General features: G+C 42.8%; 1 protein-coding gene across 4 annotated transcripts in view; it reads right to left on the reverse strand.

The window, feature by feature from the left end:
• Positions 1-300: 300 nt before the first annotated feature.
• The window catches only part of ST3GAL1 (ST3 beta-galactoside alpha-2,3-sialyltransferase 1), a 79465-nt gene continuing 59410 nt past the window's right edge, over positions 301-20355 (reverse strand). For all 4 annotated transcript variants that reach the window (XM_039715427.1, XM_039715426.1, XM_039715429.1 and 1 more), the window contains 5 exons: positions 15880-16076; positions 12334-12513; positions 7474-7519; positions 5161-5280; positions 301-3744 (listed from right to left, as the gene is read on the reverse strand). In XM_039715427.1, coding sequence (XP_039571361.1) covers positions 3571-3744; positions 5161-5280; positions 7474-7519; positions 12334-12513; positions 15880-16076 — 717 coding nt within the window. In that variant the 3' untranslated portion in view covers positions 301-3570. The remainder of the gene's footprint in view (positions 3745-5160; positions 5281-7473; positions 7520-12333; positions 12514-15879; positions 16077-20355) is intronic.

A 20355-nucleotide genomic window follows, 5' to 3' on the forward strand; every position in this document is an offset into this window, starting at 1 on the left:
AGAGCATAGATCCATCAGGAGACCACATGCATATTAAGTTCAGTTTCTTCTCTCTTCTTTTCTAGAGGCCTAGAGCTGCCAAGTGAGCAGTGTGATGACCACAAGCAGCCTGAAACATACCCATGTCACCCAAGGGATCACAGAATTATAAAGGCTGGAAAAGACCTCTAAGATCATTGAGTATGACTAGATGGGTGTAAGCAAGTGGAATAAGCTTCATTACACTGTTATGTGACAGAGGAGGTCCTAGAAATTAATGAAAATACTGTGGAAAAAGAAGGGTGCACAGAAACACTTTGATTTGATTACAATAAAAAATTTATTTTGATTCATATACTGAAAAATTAAATAAATAAAATGTCAACAAATGATTGTGTGAGACTCCCACCATTAGAGAAAAAAATCAAAATTGATCGTGTAGTCAGAGAAAAGTACAAAGAAAACCTGGACATGGGAGGAAAAAAGTGCTCAAGAGATTTGGCTTTGGTAAAAAACATAACACACACTCAAGGAGTGCTTCAGAGATTTTGCAGTGGTGGCAAATACAGTCCAAGAGTTTGAAGCCTTGACATGTTGTTAAATGTTTTCCTTGGTTCTTTTAAACTAAATAAACCCAAAAAGTTTCTAACAGGAAAACAGTCTTCAACAATGCCAGTGGGAATTAATTCTTCCCTCAGCATCATCTGTTGGTATCTCCTGATTCTGAAGGCAATTGAAAGAGCAGCAAAATTGTGGAGAAACTGAGACAAGACTCTAACACAACAGTCAGCTGCCTAAACGACTCTAGAAAAAGTTCCCCTGGAATAGAAACATGATGGCACAGACTCTTCCTCCTCCTACACCTGGAGAGATCCACTCTCTGCTCTCCTTACACTCTGAAAAGTGAACATCAGTGGTACACAGTTACTGCTAGCTGTTGGCAACAAAATTAAATGGGAATTGCAACTTGTTCCATGATGATGACACTAAATCTATCTGCATGTATGAGCCATGAGGTTTTATATGTGCTGTCAGAGGCAGAATGTTCAGGGGAAAATGGAAATTTCATTAGAACAGCAAAAGGAAACTTTCAGAACAACACAGGCTAGAATATAGCTGGCTTCTTTTTCCACTGTTTTTGATTCCAAATTGACCCCTGTGATTTAAAAAAAACCCCAAAAAACAACAAAACATCAAGGGGATTTAACCACCATGAGTTTTCTTCCAAGTCTTTCTAAAAATGACTGAAAGAGCAGTCAATGTTTCTGAATTACTAATATTGTAATTTGTCCATGAGGGAAAAAAGAAAAGTACTTGAAGCTCCAAAATCCAGCCACACTGTAAAGCTAGGACTGGTGTCTTACACATAGTCTTTTACCTCTTAAACTTGCTTTGTTTGTATTTCTGCAGCATCTCACAAGAGCCATATTGATTAACAGCAATTTAAACAAGCTGGAATTCTTAAAGCAAACAAACATGGTTCAGGCAGGAATGCTTCATTCCTTCACAAAGGACTTGTAGAAGACAGTGAGCCCATCAAATCTGCTGTACCTGTGACATGCAGGTCAGTTCTTGCTGGGAAATGGCTTCTTGACACGAGGATTGTGAACAGGTCTCATCATGAGGATTCAAGGATTTGAAAATCCTGCCCTTTCCATATTGCTGCAATGAAGGGTCACACAGCTGAGGGAGCTTGATTCCCAACAGAAATTTGGCATTCTTGGCTCTTTATGAGCCACGAGTCCAGCAATACTCACGTGGGTAAAGCAATTCATGTTGGTGAGTGGTGCTGTGGTCCAAAATTCCAGCTGCCCAGGACACTGTGCCACGTGTTGCTGCCTTGGAGGGCACCTCACTGGTATCAATTGGTGCAAAAAGACAAGGGGATAAATCTTGGATGAAGCACATCACTGCTGAAGGGCTTTCACTGGCTCAGATACTCATCTGCTTGGACATTCTGCCACAACTGGTGCATAGAAGAGAGGACATTTAGATTATGATTTCTTTTGTCATAAACTCCAACCAATGTGATACACTAAAAATTAAATATGCCATTTTTTCCCAAGCCTGATCGAAAGTCCCTTGAAGTCTGTGGCAAGAACTCCTCTGGTTTCACCAAGGCTGAAAGTGGATCCATAATCCATGAGTCCTGTTTTCATCATATTGAGAACAAAAGACCACAGTTTTCTATTCTTCACTGACTGAACTTGGATTTACACTTTATCTGTCCTTGAAGCTTTAATGCATTGATTCCAGCAAAAATCTGTGACTCCACTGCCTGGAGGTACTGACATCAATATATTCATTTCTCCAGAGATATACATGATTTTGAAGTCTGTCTCATACTCTAAGATCAGCTGGTACAGATTGTGTATTTGTAGGTGCTGCTACAGAGCAAAAAATTCTTGGTGTATAACGAGTTAATATCCCAAACCATGGGTTTTTTTTTTTCCATTTCAAATAGAGACCTTGTAAAGAGATACCACATTTTTAAACTTGTAAAAAAAATCGAGAAGAAAATTTTCCTTGGGACTTTTGAATATATTCCCATAAAAAAAGGTAAAAGCTACCTTCAAAAATTGTCTTGATTGTGTTTGTTCAAATACAATATAGGAGCTGTTATTATTGGTTTTGACTACAAAAGCATACCAGACAGAAGCTAAACTTTGGTTAATTTCCCCCCCCCTTTTATAAAAATGTTTAATTTAGGGTTTGTCATCTTAAAAAAAAAAAATCACATTTGTTGCACAATTATAAAAGGCACATATAAATGACTTGAAGAAAGTCCACTTTCCAATTTTAAACTGATTAAATAAAAAACATTCCAGAGTATTTTCCACCAAAACACCCCCAAAAAACCACAAAAAATTACACATAACCAAATGAGACAAACAAGTGGCTAAAAAGGCCATTTTTTCCTGGAGTTTTCAGTATTATTTTCTCCATCATTATGGCTGTGTAGGAAGCAATATTAAATAATACATGAGATGATTTGATTCATATTTTCTAGACACTATCAATGCAAAATGAGGCAATGGTTGAAGTATTTCCTCCTCCAGGTAACTTCATCATGTTTTTCCTTAATACAGCATGAAAACAGAAGTAATAAGAGAACAGAGGAGAGGTGGTTCAAAAAGAAGATCAACAGCAGAAGTGAATTCATTTCTTTGAGGTAATCCTTACTATGATGTTCACAGCTGCCTTAGTGGATCCCAAGTCCCAGAAGTCATTTTCACTCTTCTTCAAGGATCTGCTGCCTTGCTCGAGGAGAGAACAGACACACAGACACAGTTCCTGTGCCCAGGCTTCCTCTAATTGCAACAGGCAGATCTTTCATCAGTAATTCAAGAATTGAGCCATAGAGCCTAAGCAGAGATTAATTTATTCCAGCTGATTGGCAGCTCCCAGCTATCCCAAGAAGGGAAATCATGTGCAGCTTGGAAGCCTCGGCCTCATCCCTGCGGCGTGAGATGCTCCAAACCCACCGCAGATCCACGCATTCAAACCTGGCTGGTGCCCAGATCATCTTCACTGAGCTTTGTTCTGCTGCATGCTGGAAATTGCAGCCCCCACTTGTCCCCGTGGCCAGGGTCATCTGCCCTTGAAAAATTTTATTTTTTCAATGGAGGCAAGAGTCAAAGTTATATTGAACTCAAAATCCCCGTCATGGACGCCGGTCTTCCGGAAAGCCCCACCTGAAGTGTTGTTTTCCCAGTAATGATGCCAGTGTCCTTTGCTGTCTGCTCCAAAGCCGTACACATTCACCTAGGAGGGAAGGGAAAACAAGTGTTATGGACTGGAAAGCAATTGCTCTTCATCTGAAATGCTGAAGAAACTCTTTCTTCTCAGTGTATTTACAGGCAGCAGCACCTGAGGTGCTCAGTGGTGTCCTGAGCTCTTCTACTGCATGGCACGAGCACAGAGAAACAGCCCAAGGCATGTGACATCCTAAGCTATGCTGAGACACCACCAGACCTGAACTCAGAGGGAACAAGAGATTTCTATCCATTAATTCTTATTTAGCAACACAAAAATGCATTCTTATCCCTTAAGCATGATTGACCTCAGCAGATCCGTACCTTGGGATGGGAATGCCTCTTCCACAAAAAGTAGAAAAAAATTTTGTTTGGTCCTGATTTTCCAAATAATGACCCATGGTGACCACACTTATATGCTTATTATATGATATTTGCAGCTACTTCAGAGAAAGATGGATTTTATGTTCTTTGCCTGTGTACACAGCTACAGCCACTCCCTCCCAAAGGCTCGTTTGCTGATGGCTATGCCTATCTCCTCTGATGGTAACAGTCCAAATATCACCACTGATTTATTTAAACTGAGAGTGGTGATATCTCTGGCTGGATTAGAATGGGTCATAGCCCCAAAGCAGCTCCCTAAACCAACCACACCCAGGTCCATTCCAATATGAGCTATTTTGACGTTGGTTTTGGTAATGTCAGAGCCCTGTTATTGCCTGCTTACCAGAAAACAGGCTCCAGCCAATCTGCTGTGACTATGATAGAGTTTCTTCCCGTATCTTTAGGAGTATTTGCATCACCTGTCCAAGCAAAACAGGCCTGGGGGACGAAAACTCTCACCAGCAGATGTGTGTACAGGACAGGGGTTTTGCCAGCAAAGTGATTTTGATGCCCCATGCTGACAAGCCCATACTTGCAGGATTTTGTAGGGCTGATCTGGCCTTACCATAACTAGCTGAGTCTCCAGTCGCCTTGGAGCACCTCACATCACCCAAACCAGGGAATTTCCCCAAGTGACTGCTGGAGCAAAGGCACTTGCTACAACTTACAGTATAAACCTACAAGCCTGAGTTTGAAAATAGGAGACAAAACATAATCCAAACTTTCACTAGCAAGATGGGCACAGATACCATTTATGTTTAGATGTCTTTTGATACCAGCTGGAATCTCTGTTTATGTCTAATTATATTCTCCTGGAGTGCATCATAAACCCTGCAATTTGCTGACATTAAAAAAATCCATCACTGGCATTTGAGCGTGTCTGCATACTTCTGAGGAGCCTGCACATGTCTGAAGAGGTAAATAGTAGAGAAGGTGGAGAGGGGGAAACAACGGCTGAGTGAGGGGCCAGGGGTTGCTCCTGGCTCTTCAGAGTGAAATGTCCTGATTTTTATCCATAGATCCACACACAGACAGACTTTACCTCATCGCATACGTGGAGAGCAAACATCAAAGACAGAAGGCCTGTGGAGGGGTATCTCCCATGATGCTCCAGCCAGTTTTCATAGATGTATTTCATAAAAGCTGGATTATAAACCAGGATCTAGGCAAAATTGGAGACACAGACTCATTAGTAAAATGGAAAAAACAATGGTAGCACATAATTCCTAAAGGACACTGGGGTAGGGGACCAGGTAAGAAAGGAATAATAGTTATTCCTTAAAGGCAAATGAAAAGCAAGAATAAGTCCCATATTAAGTGCATTCAGAAATATTTCCCATGTGCAATTATGTATCAAAAGCCCTTCCTTGGTCTTGATATCCCTCCTGCGTACAGTAATGTAAATCTTGGAGATTCCTACTGAAACCAATGGGTATGAAACAGCACAAGTGAGATGAAAATTAGGCATTAGCCATTCAACTCTCCCTGCAGCACCCTGCAGGTGAGCTCTGGGGAGCTGGAGTCCTGAACAAGGCAAACATGAGATCCCACAACATGTTTCACAGAACCACGGATTAATTTAGGTTGGAATAGACCCCTGAGATCATCACTTCCCATCAATTTGTGTGAGAACATAAGAGCAACTGCCTCTTCTGCACCATGTGCCAGCCATGTCTTGTTATCTCTGTAGGTGCAGATCCAAGGAAACCAAGGACCAAATGCAAATTATCAGGAAGCCCATCAGGTCATGGATGATTCTTTTATCCTGTTTTTCAAACACACCATTTTTCTATGCTGTATGTTTTTTTCTTATAAGACATAAAATGCATTTATTTATCTCACAAAGGTCATCTCCCAGAGACAGAGCACTTAAGATAAGACCTGAGAGTACAGTAAATCCAAGGACTGGTAGGAGCCCTTGGTTTAGAACCCCCTCTCCTGAGTGAGGCAAACAGAGACTTTTCCCTCCACGCTGCGTTTGTAATTAGAGTGACAGCATTTCAGTGGTATCTGGTTAGCTGCAAGGCTTTTCCTTTCACAAAGTCAAAGGTTAATTGCTGATATTGCATCTGTGTGTAATCTCTTCTCACAAGGTGTTTTGCATTGCACAGTGTGGGAAGAAACACAGGGTTCTCTTCTCATGCTCAGGAAGCTGCTGCATCTCACCCTGGGCTGCTGCCACTCAGCTGTGATGTGAGTTTAACAACCTGCCCTGCTGCTTCTCACAGGGGTTTTGCAGAGGTTATCATGCACCTCACAACAGGTAAGATGAGCTAAGGGATTATTTGTTGCACCCTAGAGGTCCATGGTTTGAAGCAAAGGAAAAGAAACTGATACCAGTTCAGGGTCTCACCTGAAGGCTTTGGCAAAACCTGGCCTCTTGAATGAAAGGTGTGTGCTTTAATTTGCAATTTTAATGTTCTGGAACTAATGTCATGCTTTAAGAGCCCTTGATGGACTAGACACTGTACTTTAGAAAATTAGTCTCTCCAAAGGCTGAGAGAATGAGACCTTTGTTTTTCTGGAAGCTAGAGGTTCTTCCTGGTTATAGGAAGAGCCTGCCTCGTTATAGCCTCAAACCATGCAGCTACAACAAAAAAAGTCTTTGCACAGTGGCTAAAGTTCCTCCATGGGAATTAATATCCTGCCCCATGGCAAATCCTGCCTCCAGCCTGTCCCTGTCTGAACTCTCATGCTTGAACATTGTGCTTGAGCATTGCCTGTGAGACCTGTAATACACCTGGAGCAAAGCCTTCCTGGACTTGGCCTGAGCTCAGCCTCCCAGCTTGTTTAATTGGGTACAGGTAATTACTGCAGCTGTGGGCTAAGAGCCTACCACCAGGAATTCTCCACTGACTTGGAAACACACAGCTTTATTTGTTCAGAATTCACCTAGCTCCTTATTACAAGGAACTGACCTGGGAGTCAGAAACATCCTCGGTGTTCAAATATTACAATTATTTCAGAAAACCTCTGAAGTGTCTCCTCAGTATCAGTACATACAAATGGCTGCAATGGGTAGGAACAGAGCAGTTACTGTGGAGGACAATGCTGCACTTTTAATGCTCCTGAGCAGCACCAGAGGAAGTGTTGCAACCTTCAGAACAGAGCTTGTGCAGTGGCAAAGCCACAAAAGCAATTTCTTTCCAACCACAGTTATTTAGTGGTTGATCTATGGCCTAAATGGCACACAGGAGCCAAATCTTTAGCTTAGCTGGGCCTTTTAAAGTGTCTGTATTTTGGCTGCAACTTTTTATGAATGTCAAGGGCTTGCTTGGATTCTTGCAGTCTCCCAAACAGGCAAAAGACCTACAAATAAAATAGCAGAACAAATCCACAAAGCAGCACTGCTCACCTTTTCTTTTTTGACTTTGATTTTCCTTGGAACTGGAACATATGTGCTGTTAAAGAAAAAAGAAAGACAGCACCATGATAAATAAAAGCCCAACTTATTAGTATTTTCATGTAATTCCAAAGAAAGAATATTCTTCACATACAGTGATAAATTCAAATTATTCTAAAGTAGTAAATTCAAGAAGTTGTTGTAAAATGAGGCTGCAATTAAGTAACACAGCAGGAAAAAATCTGAGCTGCCACAGAAGCAATTTTATAGGAAACGATTACATTCTTAAATATTCAAGTTAATTATTGACAGTAGGACACCGAAGATTTAGTTGAGAATATACTGTAGAGTCAATACTATGTGGAGCTCGAGATTTCTAATTCTTGGATCACTATTGTTGCAGTCTTTGCTCTTTGATGATGGGAAAGGCTTTCCATCTAATCTCATGGCAGAAAAACCTTCTCCCACCAGGGGGAGACTTTTCCTCTCCTAATACTCGGAGCTACCACATGATTTTCAGAGTCGGCGGCAGCAAAGTTCACCAGCTCTGTGGTTATATGGAACTTGGACATTCCCAGTACACAGCCCCTCTCAGAGAGCTATTTCCCTCCTCCCCAGGGTGATGATGCTGAAGGCTTCCTGCAGTTTCCAGCATAAAACTTACACCTTATGACTGGGTTAAAATCATGAGTCATGAAAATGAAAAAATGAAAATGAAAAAAACTTTTATTCCCCGTATCTCATGCACAGTGTGTGCCAGCATTGCACAGCTCATCATGAGTACTGTAAGAAAAAAATCATCCTGAGTTTGTTACAAATAAAAAAATTCAGGTGAGCTGGCCTTGTAACTGGAGTATATCCCAAAATATATCCTGCACACTTTTTAGATGGGTTGTGGTAAACCAACAAAGCCTTCCATTAGTTCAGTCAAAATGTTTTCTTTCACTTGGGTTTAGGTGACAAGGTTCCTGTTGTTAAGGTTTTATTTTCTTTGAACCACAGAACATCATCACTTCTAAAACTTAGTCTAAATCTTCCCAAACCAGTGGTGACCTGGCAATGTTCTCCTGCCCTGCCATCTGTGCTTGGGGCTGGAGGCAGTGACAGAGGTGCTGGGTGGTTCCAGTGTTCCTAGGAGGTGATGCTGCTGGGGAAAGGGACACTCATGCAGACTTCTCACTCTGGTCTCAGCAAATATGTCCTTGCAGCTGCAGCCCATGCCTGACCTTGATCAGCAAATCAGTAAACATTGTCTTGGTGATCCCATGCCCTTTTTGTGCTCATGGAGACAAAAAGAGCTTCTTTGCTAGTAGAATCTCCTTAATATCATATAAATAAACAGTTAATCTTTTCTAAAAAGGTGATGTGGAAGAAACAAGAGGGCCGAGTTTCATGGATAGATACAGTAGGAGACCAAAGAGTATGCAGTGTCATGACAGTACTTGTGGACATCTCTGATCTAACCAGGAGACTGCTGGAGCTCTTGCCAGGTGACATATTAGTCATTTTAACCAAGATCTACTTCATCGTTTCAGAATGCCCAAGTTCTGCTGTCACGTGGCTGCAGAGTTTCATAAAATGAAAGAAAATATTGGCACACTGATTAAGACCTCTGCTCTTATGCTCATGTAAAACCTGGGCTGCAGGGCAGCCAGGGAATGAGTGACCCAGGAGGAACCAACAGGGGTGGCACAGTGACACCTGTGATGGAGGTGGCTACAGGCAGTGTAACATCACCTGGGAAACATCTTCCATGAGCCACTTTGCAGGCTCCAGTGCAATTTGTCATTGTCCCTGTACAAAACATTCATTTCATTGTACAAAACATTTGCTGAACCCTTGGCCCAAGATACGTAACATTTTAAGGAAAACAGTAACTGTCTTTGCCAAACAAAGTGCAGTTTTTTCACCATACAGATTCCTAAAAGATTTGCAAGTGAAGGCAACCAGGGTAAATATATAGATCCTGAAAGTTTCCTATCCCAGAAAAGGCATTTCTTAGTCTCTTCTGGAAGAATACTTAGAGAGATGTTTTTAGATGGAAATACATCAGTCAAATGGGACTGAGAATGTCTGAGAGAATCACTCAGCTGTCAATTGAAGCTAATATTAAGGCAATCTGAAGTTTGGCTTTTGTTTTGAATAATAAAAAATGTAATAATTATGATAATACTAAGAGAAGAATATGTTTAACTCACAGGTTCTGAGTTTTAGGAAGTTCTTTCACTTGGCTGAAATACAGAAAATTAAACACTGTGTAAAAGTCTAACCAATACAGGATGCTTATCTTTTTTAGCTATGAGTACACTTGGGTTCTTGTTAGCCTAAACTCAGCTGACACTATGCAAGCTGTGCACATGGAACAATGCCCGAGCAGACCAGGGTAAGGAGATAAGTACTTTTTCCTTTCTAAAATACTGACTTTCAAATGTGTTTTATTTTTATTTCATGCTTTCTCCCCTTTAAAAATGTGCACTCAACAATTTCTTTATACCATTATCTGACACTGTGTTTTTAATGCATGCTCATAGGTTAATTCTACAAGGGTAAAATTATGCTATGTACATTGCTATGATTTGTATGCTTATTATTTTCTTCTTTTATTATTCCAGCTTATTAATTATGCAATTTCCCTGTTTTGAGTATGGCAAATATCTTAAAATAGTGGTATTTCTTTCATGTGGTTAAATACTCACACACTAATTTATACCAGATGCTTACCAAGCCCATGTATACAACCTAATTATAAATATATAATATATCCTGCAATTTATTAAGCAGAGGTGTTTTCCCTTTCATGTGCTGTGACTGCATTGTGGTCAGTTATATCTTCCTTATAGGCTAAGGGCTCACTTGAAATCAGTGCTAGGCTCAGAGTTCAAGAAGCACCCAGAGGTTTCTCCTGGACAGGGACAGGCAGTGGACCTGCCTGAAAAACATGTGCCCATGTAAATTATAGAACAATAGCATCATTTAGGGTGGAAAGACCTCTAAGAGCATTGAGTCCAACAGTTGATTCACCACTGCCAAGTCATCACTAAACCATGTCCCTAAGTGCCACACCTGTATGTTTTTTAATTCCTTCAGGGATGGTGACGCTACCACTCCCATGGGCAGTCTGTTCCAGCACTGGACAACTCTTTTGGTGAAGAAATTGGTTTTGATATTCAATTTAAACCTCCCCCGCTGAAACTTGAGGCATTTCCTCTTTTCTTGTCTCTTGCTACTTGAGAGAAGAGACCAAGCCCCACCTGGCTACAGCCTCCTGTCAGGGAGTTGGAGAGACTGGGAAGGACCCCCTGAGCCTCCTTTTGTCCAAGCTGGGCACCCCCAGCTCCCTCAGCTGCTCCTCATCAGACTTGTGCTGCAGACCCTTCCCCACTTCCAAGACCCTTCTCTGGACAGGCTTTTCAGCACCTTAATGACTTGTAGTGAGTGGTACCCCTTTCTAAGTGTACTGATTTTTCCAAGTTATGACTGTGTCTTGAAGGTGGATTTTTTCAAGCCAGTTTATGACTGTATGTATAAAATGCTGGTGATAAAAAAAGGTAACACAGATTTTTTACAAGTTAAGGGAATCTTATTAAGAAATGAAAAGAATCTAAAATGTATCTACAAAGAGAGAAAAGAAAATTAAGAGAAGAAATAAAACTTCCTTTGTTTTTTCATCCAAGAGTGATAAAATTGCGAAGTGGGTCTTACACCCAGTCAGCATGCAAGGTAACACAGATTTTTTACAAGTTAAGGGAATCTTAATAAGAAATGAAAAGAATCTAAAATGTATGTACAAAGAGAGAAAAGAAAATTAAGAGAAAAACTTCCTTTGTTTTTTCATCAAAGAGTCACAAAATTGCGAAGTGGGTCTTACACCCAGTCAGCATGCCCAAGACACACTTTTCCAAGTTTAAATCTTCTGAGACATTGAAATTAGGAAAAAAGTTTAAGTGTCTTGAAATACTTCTCTCTGGAGGAAAGCAATTTGATCAGCTCTTGCTGTCTGTGTGTAGCAGTGTCATCAAGCAACCCCACAGGGCTGTGGTTTCACATCCAGCAAATAACCTCACACACAGTACAAATGTCACGTATTTCATTCTCTGGATTAGGAAAAGCCAGCTTAGAGGAAGGAAAAGAATCTGCTAGCAGGCTTCCAGAGGAAACATGCATTTTGATCAAATTTCTAATTCTGGTGCTGCCATAAATCTAGCAGGAGACAACCTTTACTTCTGACAGCACTCAAAAAAGAACTGGAGAATAAATTCCAGTGTGCCACATCATTGCCAAGTAGAACTCTTGAATTTAAGGCTAAGACACATAAAACATTGTTTCCTCTGCACAGTTTTCAGTCATGTTCCACCAGGAAAGACAGCCCAACATCCTGACCAGCCTGTCCAGGGGAGCTCATCCTCTGGATGGGGCACTAAGTGCTGTGGTCTGCATCTGCTCTCCCTGCCTCAGGTGAGCAGCCTGCACAGCTCTCTCTTCCTCCTCATCCTCTTCTGCAAGTGTACTGACTCCCAAGGAACCAGAGAGGAGAAAGGATGAGCAGAAAAGCCAAACATGAGGCACTGAACCCCAAAGCTCACAAGCCTTCTGACCAAACTGGTCACCTCCACCAGCAAAAACTCCCCTTTTCATTTTCTCTGACACCACTGGGGATGTAAGGGACTGGATCTCCATCTCTGCCTCAACAACTGCACCCATAACATTAAGCTTTTCCTAGAAATCAAGTGTTTAGGGCTACCAGAAGCAAGGATTTGCCCAGTAAAGCACCCCTAGGCTTTACCAGAAGCAGGGATTTGCCCCACACAGGCTACCATCTCTACAGCAACATGAAGTATGGAGCTCCCACCCCTTGTGCCTGCCCTTACTCACAAGTTGATGGTGCCTGTGGTGAGGGCAGTGACGACCCAGCGCAGATCCAGGGTTTTGAAGGGGATCAGGATCATGCTCACATTTGCTGCCAGCTCTCTGTAGCTCTCAGGATAAACAAAGTGGTGAGTGGTCTTGCTCCCAACATCTGATTCGTAGCCTGCAGTGGGGGCACGGTTCATTCTGCAGCCCAAAAATAAGAATTGAGACAGAAGAGGAATTAGGTAAGCACAAGTACATGTGAGTTTTCACCAAGTCATTTGCTTGAGGTGCAGGAATATGGTCCCATCACTAAGAGGAGTGCTATATGCAGGGTCTTCAGACAGCCCTGAGAGGTGTAGGGGTCCTCAGGCAAGCTGGAATGATCATAACCCATGTGACTGAACAGTAAATGAAAGCTCAGCTTTAATGTGGAGTTCCTTGGACTGAACAGGAATGTACCAAGCAGGTGTATCTCTGAGCACATCCCTGTGTTCACTTTACAGTTATCAAAAGAGTGGCGAGTCCATGAGAAGACATTTCACTTCATCCTAAAGCTGCATCCTCCAGCTGGTGAGAAAAACATTGCCCTGAAATACATCAGCTTGACTTCTTGCAGTTCCACTTCCCCCTTATCCATACAGGTGTATTTGTATGTGTAGGGTCAGGGCAATAAACTATGCCATGTGTGACGAGAAGCAGCAAATATTCCTTATGGTTCTCCCACAAAAAGGCACAGAAGTCAGTGCCAAATAGACACAAAGACAGTGACAAATACAGGACCTGCTGCTGACCCTTCATTTACTCAAACCTTACTTTTACTTTCCAGTATGTACTCCAAATCCGACAGATACTCAGGGTCACTCTGCACACACATGGGGTGCTTTAACCCTGGAGTCAGTGCAGTGAGATCTGCCCAGGGCCTACAGGGCTCAGTTAAGACGTGTTGGCCAAGCAGGACTACCCTACCTTATGCTGGATGTATCCCAGATTCACAGAATCAGAGGACATTCGAGTTGGAAGGGATCCACAAGGATCATTGAGTCCAACTCTTAAATGAGTGGCCCATACAGGAACAGAGAGGGGATTTCTGAACTCAGGACTGCAGAAATGCCTCTATGCCTGTGTTCACTTCTGAAAGCCAATCTGGGAACACATCAGCAATTCTCTCCCTGATGCTTTAGTTCCTCAGTGGCGGAGATTTGCATATTTCTGTGGTGCAGCACAGTGCACATTAGAGATCCCTGAAGCAACTTGTATGAATCCATGGTGCTGTGTAAACCATGGAGAAAGCCCTCAGTTGCCTCTGAGCAAAATGTTTTTTTTTTTTTTTTCCCTGCAATAACATTATCTCAGCTCCTGGCAGAAGCACAGGGAGGACAAGGAAGGATGTAGCTGACGAGGTAATGAGGAGCATCATACATTGCCAGACAACATGCTGCCCTGGTTAATGATAACAGGAGAGGCAAAATCTGTTTATCAAGTCTATGCCAGGCTGTGTTATTGCAGTTCTCCCCCAGGTGAATTACTTAAGTTTCTTCTAACTCCCTTCAAGGGAGTTATTAGTGTAGTTAGAATATCCTGCCAGCTCGTGGATTTGTTACTGAGTTCCCTGTTACTGCTTTCCCTGCCAGAGACCCACACCATACTGTGCAGAAACACTGGAAAAGCACAGGACTTTCTGTGTTTTGCCTTGAGATTAATCAGTCAAAGGTATAAAACATGGGCCTTTCTTTCCATCAAGACAAAACCAAGGGTGACACTTTCTGTGTTTTGCCTTGAGATTAATCAGTCAAAGGTATAAAACATGGGCCTTTCTTTCCATCAAGACAAAACCAAGGGTGACATGTTGGTCATCTTACATCTGCCCTTGGGTTCATATTCCTTTCCTACCAGCCACAGTGAGGCTGCTGTTGCCATACAAAAGAAAGCAGCGCTCACACCCAGTCTCAGCAGGAAGGGCCAAACAGGAACTTCCTTCTGATGGAAAGCAGATAGTTATACAAATAGAAGTGGGCTGTTTGGAAGGAAAGGAGCCCCCTCAGACTCCTTGGCTCTCCTCTGCACTTGGCTGTATTGCCAGAGCATGTGGAAGTGAATTTCAGGTGTCCAGAGATTTTGTGAGATTTTGTGTTTGATCCAAAGAGGGGTCACTTTCTCTGCACAAATTCCCATGGTGAGTCCTAAAACCTTGTTCAATCCTTTCAGATCTGGCTTAAGATTGCTGCAATATAAATGTGAGACTGAAAGAGTCATTAAGTCACCCAGAGTTTTGCCCTTACCAGGGATGGCTGGCTATGGGATGGGCAGGGCCTTGGAGCAGAAACATGCACCTGGGTGTGTTGCTCTTTAGTTATTACTACCAGCTTTTGAGTCCAGCAAGGTCTTTTCTGCAGGAGTCTGGAAATGTAAGACAGGCAGTACAAGAAAGTCCACGCAGAACAGGGCTGTCTCCATATGGAAGGACACAGAATTAAGCATAAATGCACCACAGCTTCCCACATTTGCAGCTGTCTTCCACACAGAACAGGGCTGTCTCCATATGGAAGGACACTGAATTAAGTACCACAGCTTCCCACATTTGCAGCTGTCCCACATTTACAACCTGTAGGAATAATGTTGAGGGCTCTCCCTTTCCCTTCATGGATCTGAAAGCCAGGTTGGTGCCTGTGCCTTTGGGGAGGTACTGTTGGCAGGGAGCAAGACATGCAGGAAGCAGCTCCTGAAATGATTTGTGAAGATGTGTCACCTGAAGACTCTATGACATGCTCAAGCCACATCAGAAGCCAAGGTGGCTTAACAGTTCAAACAGTGTTGATCTTTTGTGATTTGTTCTTGACTTCAGTGCACAACTTTCTACTAAGGCTTTTGTTGCTTTTGAGAGAATAATCCCACATGTGGCATTTCAAGAGCAATCCCTCCCTCCCTGACCTTTATTGCTCTCCAAATTGTACCATGCTGGCAGCTGTGGTGTGAAAGGCAGATGACGTGGTGGAGATGAACTTAGTCCAGATATTTTGGCTGCCTTCTGGATGATAAACTCTGCTTACCTAACTCCTGTTTGCCTTTCAGTGGAACAAAGTAGCCAACTTTGTTGCCTCAAAAGGGAGAAACAATGCCATCCTTTATAAATTAGCTGCAGCCAAACAGGTGACTCCTGCCCACTGAAGTGTCTTTGGCTTCCCCACCCTACCACTGCTTAAGAATGAACCAGTGCAAGAAAGTCAAATCTAATACAGTCAGCTAAATGTCTAAAGATCACTCATGAGCATTGGCTGCAGAAATAACTTTTACTCATAAGTGCAAATCTTTTTTCTCCTGTATTTTTAACACAGGCAATTACGGATTGTGCAGAACCAGCTCCAGCATCAACACCTATTGATGTTTTTTCGCCCAAGCTAAAACATGAGCTCACATCTCCAACACACATAGCTCATTCCCCTGAAACTCAGACTTAAGTACCGGGTTTCACTAGACAGACCCTGAAACCTTCTTTACTCACTTGTCCCCCCCAAGCACCAGTGAATTTCAGACAGCAAAGGCAGCTGTAGCTGGGTGCTTTCCGCCCACCTGAGCACGAAGTCGTGGGAGTCGATGTCCTGGCCGTACTGGGACTGCCGCAGGTTGCCCGAGTTGCCCACGACGGCGCAGCGCCGGCAGGAGGAGGAGCCGCGCTCCTGCAGAGGATCCCCGTCCCCAGGGATGACCCCAAACAGCTCTGCCAGGGTGGCGTTCAAACTCTTGGGAGCTTTCTCTCCTTGCAGCTTCTGCCAGGGAGAAAAAAGCACTCCAGGTTACCAACACAGGCAGCTTTTCTGTGAGCTAGAGATGGCTTGAAACGTCTCCTCAAAGAGCATCTACCCACAGACACTGCCTTCTGCAGTACAAGGTTCCGTGTTGGGAGCCAAAGTGTGAAAAAAATCAAGTGGAAAACTCCTTAACTTTTTAAACTTGGCTTCCCTTTTCTCCTCCTCCTCCTCATCAGATTCCCACACTTCCTCTATCTAGCATGATAGAACAGATGAAGTATTTTCCCCGAGGCTGGCCTGAGCAGAATAAATGTTCCTCTGGTGTTCTATAAGCCTAAACCCACTCTGGGTCAGGTATTTTCTGTTAGGATATGTGTAAGATTTATTTATTTATGTGTAAGATTTCTTTTAACTCTCCTATAAATGTTGGAAAAGTCTCAGGGGAGCTGATGGTAGACAGAAGTGGCTGATATCCCTGCCACAAATTTTGGCATATGCCAGGAGTGGGAAACGGGAAGTGAACTGTAGAGGAACCACCTGCTCATGCAATAACAAACTACTAGAGCTAGCCCTGAGGGCTGGAGATCTATAATCATCTAAAAAAACCCCTCCAGGATGAAGAAAACCACCCGGACCTTGGTCATTGTGTCTGCTGCCATGGAAGGGAACTGTTCTGTAGCAGCTCTGTGGTGCATGGTGGAAACAATGGCTGGATGGGGAAGGTGCAGGGCAGGTGATGGTCAGACACTCCCCCTCTGGGGCTCAGCTCTCTGAGATTTACTGAAGAGCTTGGCAGTACTGGCGTGCTCACAAACAGCATTGCTCACCCTCGTGGTGCCACTTGCTTCCAAGCTCACAAAAGGAGAACGGCTCCAGCACAAGGCCAAAAGGCTCTGTCTTGCTCTGCCAGCCCAGGGCATGGAAAGTCAGGGAGGGAGAGAAGAGAAACACCTTTTCCCACGACTCCCAGGAATGGCCTGGACTAATTTGGCTTTAGTTTCCAATGTGTTTCCCTTGACTGCACCAGGAACTGTTAATTTGTCCTGCTATCTCCCTCTCTCACACAAACACCAACAGGTGCAGTGCTGTAATTTTTGTTTAAATTCTGTGCTTTTTGCAGGACCTTATTTGCACTGAAACAAACAACAGGTCTCTGGAGCTCAGAGCTAGAAGATGACATTGAGAACTTGGAACAAAGAAGACAAAGAAATGCATACAGACTTAATCTTCCCACTAATCCGTCCTAATCTATATATGTATATAGTCCTTGTATATGGACTGCACAAGGTGATTAGGATGCAAAGTAATTAGGATGACCAGATAAGCACTATAATTATAACTGTGTATGTCACTATTCAGTGCAAGGCTCAGTTATACAAATAAAAAAGGTCATATTCTAAATTTGTGTGTGATCCAACAAACACATGGCCACATACCTAAACTCTTGTGTGTTCTTTATGCATCGAATCTAACTTCGTCTTACTCTGAATATGAGAAAACAATGTTAGAAAACCTGCAGCCTTCAAAATAATTTGAGACTTCATAGATGCCACAGAGTCTAGTACAGGTGTATGTAGTGAAATACAATCTTTTTTGAAAAATAAACTTATTTTGAGTAATTTGAACATACATTTGCATATACCATATATACTCTCTTTCTCTGTAAAGATGAGCTGACTCTTAAGTGTCTCTAAGATATTAAAAGGAAACCCCACCAAAATCTTATTCTTGAACTCATTTTTCCTGAGAAAATTCAAGAACAGGAATGCAATTTTCAGAAAATTCCAAGTACCTGAGTGCCCTTTTTAAATTACATTTTCTTTTTGTCCAGATTGACAGCATCAGAAAGGGGAAAGGCCTGGAGTAGTGATGCATTTTTGCTGCACTAAGATGGTAAGAAACATCCTGGATAGGCACCTCCATTTACAGAGCTCAGACTTCTACCATTCTTTTATGCTCCTGTCTAGAGTAACTCTACTGCAACTAAGCTGAAAGATGGGAACCAACACCAACCTGAAAGCAGGACACCATTGTCCTACAATCCCTCTGTGGTACACAACTTCCATGGGAAAGACCATTACTAATGCTAGAAATTCTCTCAGTGACGTCAAATACGGTGGTGACCTTATTGCACTGTGTGCTGAACATCCATACAATGAGACATCTGTCCTTAACTCATTTTAAGTGCTCTGTTTTGATTTCCCAATGATTATCTGATTGAAATATTAATTTCAGCCCTAATCTTCTATCAACACTGGTCACTCTTTGACGTCTCAGCAAAACAGAGAAGAGGAAGCAACAAAGCTGATTAACTCCAAGGCATATTCAGCTTATAAATGTTCAAACTTAACATGCAGCCAGTTCCTTATTGCACAATGTTTGCTTGGATTATTGAAAAAAGACTATTTTATATAGCATTACAATTACAAGCCGATTATAGTTCACTTTCCCACACCAAATTTTTGTCCTTTTCTTTTTTGAGTATTGTTGTCTTTTTTTTTTTTTTTTTTTTTTCCCTCCTCTTCATCAAGCTCCCACCAGTCTGGCCTTTCCCAGACGGAAATCAATAAAAGCACAGAGTGAAAGTCTGCCATGCTGTGCAAGGCAGAGCCACAGCAGTGCCACGTGGCTCTGCTAGGACAGCATCCTCCCTCCAGGTGCTGTAGATGTGTGACAGAGACATGTGTATGGATATAGCTGCTACAAGTGGCCTTAACTACACTGAAATACTTGGCCCCTGTGTCCTGAGTGAAGTGGCTGCTTTTCTCAGAAGTCTGTGCAAGTAATATGTGTGTCTAAAGAAGCAGTTCAACTTTTTGCCCAAGATCATAAAGCATCTTAACCCATCTTGTGACCGCATATAAAATATTACTCAACAGTCCAGCTTCCCTCCATAAAATATCTGTATGTCACTTGAGAGTCAACTCTCACCCTAGGTTGTTAAAAACTTTATTTGGGAGTTCAGATTGAGAAGTTTCCTAAATCGTCTCCCAGCCTTAGAAACTCCCCATTTCACATACAGAAGTGGGTTTTGCATCTTCTTATTTTAAAAAAGCAAGCAAGGAAAAAAAAAAGGCAAGAAAAAAGAATCCTCAAAGTTCATGCACTCCCTTTCTTCACCCATGAACAGCTCTCCATGAAGAGCCTTACCTCCTCATCACTGTGCATGCTCCCACTAAGGATGACAAGGATTTGTTGCTTTTTTGAACTTCTCCAAAGGCTTCACAGGGCTCTCCAATGCCAGCACACTGACAGCACTGCCAAGCAGCAGGACCCAAAACCTGGACAAGGGGTTGCAAAGGGGGAGTGTGGATATAGCCAAGGCTGCTCAGAGCTAATGGCTTGGAGTGGTGAGGACACAGCTGCACTCATGGAATCACAGAATGGTTTGGGTTGGAAGAGGCCTTAAAGATCAACTCATTCCAATACCCATACCATGGGCAGGGACAGGTCCCACTAGACCAGGTTGCTCCAAGCCCCATCCAACCTGGCCTTGAAAACTACCAAGGATGGGGCATCCACTTCTTTGGGCAACCACCCTCAAAGGAAAGAATTTCTTCCTAATAACTAATCTTAAACCTGTCCTCTTTCAGGTTAAAGCATTCCCCCTGCTCTATCACTACATGCCCTTGTGAAAAGTCCCTGTCCAGCTCTCTTGTAGCCTCTTTAGATATTGAAAGCTGGCAATAAAATCTCACCAGAGCCTTCTCTTCAGGTTCAACAACCCAAATTCTCTCAGTCTGTCTTTACAAGAAAGGTGTTCCAGCTATCTTCCTGGCCTCCTCTGCACTTGCTCCATGCATGTCCTTCTTATCTTGGGGCCTCAAAGGAGTCAGGAGAACCTCAAAGGAAAGCTCTCCTGGTGTGCATCCAAGTTTGGCAGCATATCAAGCACAGCTTCAAAACCCCAAATGATTAGCAGGTAGAAGAGATGAGCCTGCAGTCATGGGTGTGATGTAGATGCAGACAGAACATTGACCAAGGCAGAACCCTTGTGGTGGGCAGACAGGTACAGCTGTGGATGTGGCAGCAGCTGGCACTGGTGAGGCAGCCCTGGGGCAAGCTGGGCTAGCAGTACTGGGGTTTGTGGCTTTTCTAATTTTTTTAACTCTTTTTCAGAAATAAAGAGCAAATAAAGCCCCATGACAATCTCTTTTGCCCAGCTACTAATTGCCTCACTGATGCAGTTTGGAGGCATTAACACTCATGTAACACTTTCCAGCTACAAGACTAATCCTAGCAAGAGTCTGGTGGGGCAAATCCAGGTACTCTCTGTTCTACAGACTCAAGGAGAGCC

Source organism: Passer montanus, unplaced genomic scaffold, assembly GCF_014805655.1.
Source record: "Passer montanus isolate IOZ18808 unplaced genomic scaffold, ASM1480565v1 scaffold33, whole genome shotgun sequence".
NCBI lineage: Eukaryota > Metazoa > Chordata > Aves > Passeriformes > Passeridae > Passer > Passer montanus.